Here is a 755-nt window from a genome sequence, read left to right on the forward strand (position 1 = left end):
CAGCTGCACGTGTTTCGGATTGAAGAGCCTACTCAGCGTCTGTCTTTTGCTGCTGCTAGTGATTCTCAACTTGCCTATTGTCCTTTACTTGAAATTTTAAAATAAATGTAAACTATCATGCTTATCCATCAGAATGTTCTGCATCCGCTAGCTGACATTCACGTCAATCAGTACAAGCGCAACATCAACGCCCCAGGATTGGCAACAGACTTGATTATAAAAATAACTCACCGAAGTCGCTTGTGGTGCACACCCTGCCATCGCTTCTGAATTGTTCTGGATGACAATGTCGACTCCTCTAGCTCAGGGTTCCGCCGTATCAGTATAAAACTGAATTGGAGCGAAGTGTGCACAGTAATACATGTTTCAATTTCTTGGGAAGGCAATAATAAATATTGCCGCAATTTCTTTAATTTATTTCTCTAACTACGTCTTGCTCACCTACCTCCTCCACCCATTCCTGCGTCCGCACCTACTGGGATTTCGGCTCTGTAATCAACAGGCCACGCGGTCCCTAGCTCTTGCGCTTCGAAGCGCATCAGCGTGTCTTGAGGCAAATCGGCAGCCGGTTGCCACGTCAAGCGTTCGAAGCCAACCCAGGAGACGAGGTAGTATGCGCTTCCTCTTGCGTCCATCTTTTTAGCGTAAATAATATCCATAGTAAAGAGGTTTTCGCCTTCAAACTCGGAGCCGTCGCTCTCCGAGGAGGTGTCGTCGGCAACAACGTGGCAATTACAGTGGAGCTTACCGTCCAC

The 755-nt window shown here is 47.3% G+C and overlaps 1 protein-coding gene across 1 annotated transcript; it reads right to left on the bottom strand.

Moving 5' to 3' along the window:
* Positions 1-231: 231 nt before the first annotated feature.
* PPTG_19323 (hypothetical protein) lies at positions 232-635 on the bottom strand (the record flags this gene model as incomplete). Its single annotated transcript, XM_008917664.1, has 2 exons — positions 232-298; positions 442-635. Coding segments are annotated over 2 exons (261 nt in total), but the record flags the coding sequence as incomplete, so codon positions are not given.
* Between the last annotated feature and the right edge of the window lie 120 nt (positions 636-755).

The sequence above is a fragment of the Phytophthora parasitica genome (genome assembly GCF_000247585.1).
Source record: "Phytophthora parasitica INRA-310 unplaced genomic scaffold supercont2.111, whole genome shotgun sequence".
Lineage (NCBI taxonomy): Eukaryota > Oomycota > Peronosporomycetes > Peronosporales > Peronosporaceae > Phytophthora > Phytophthora nicotianae.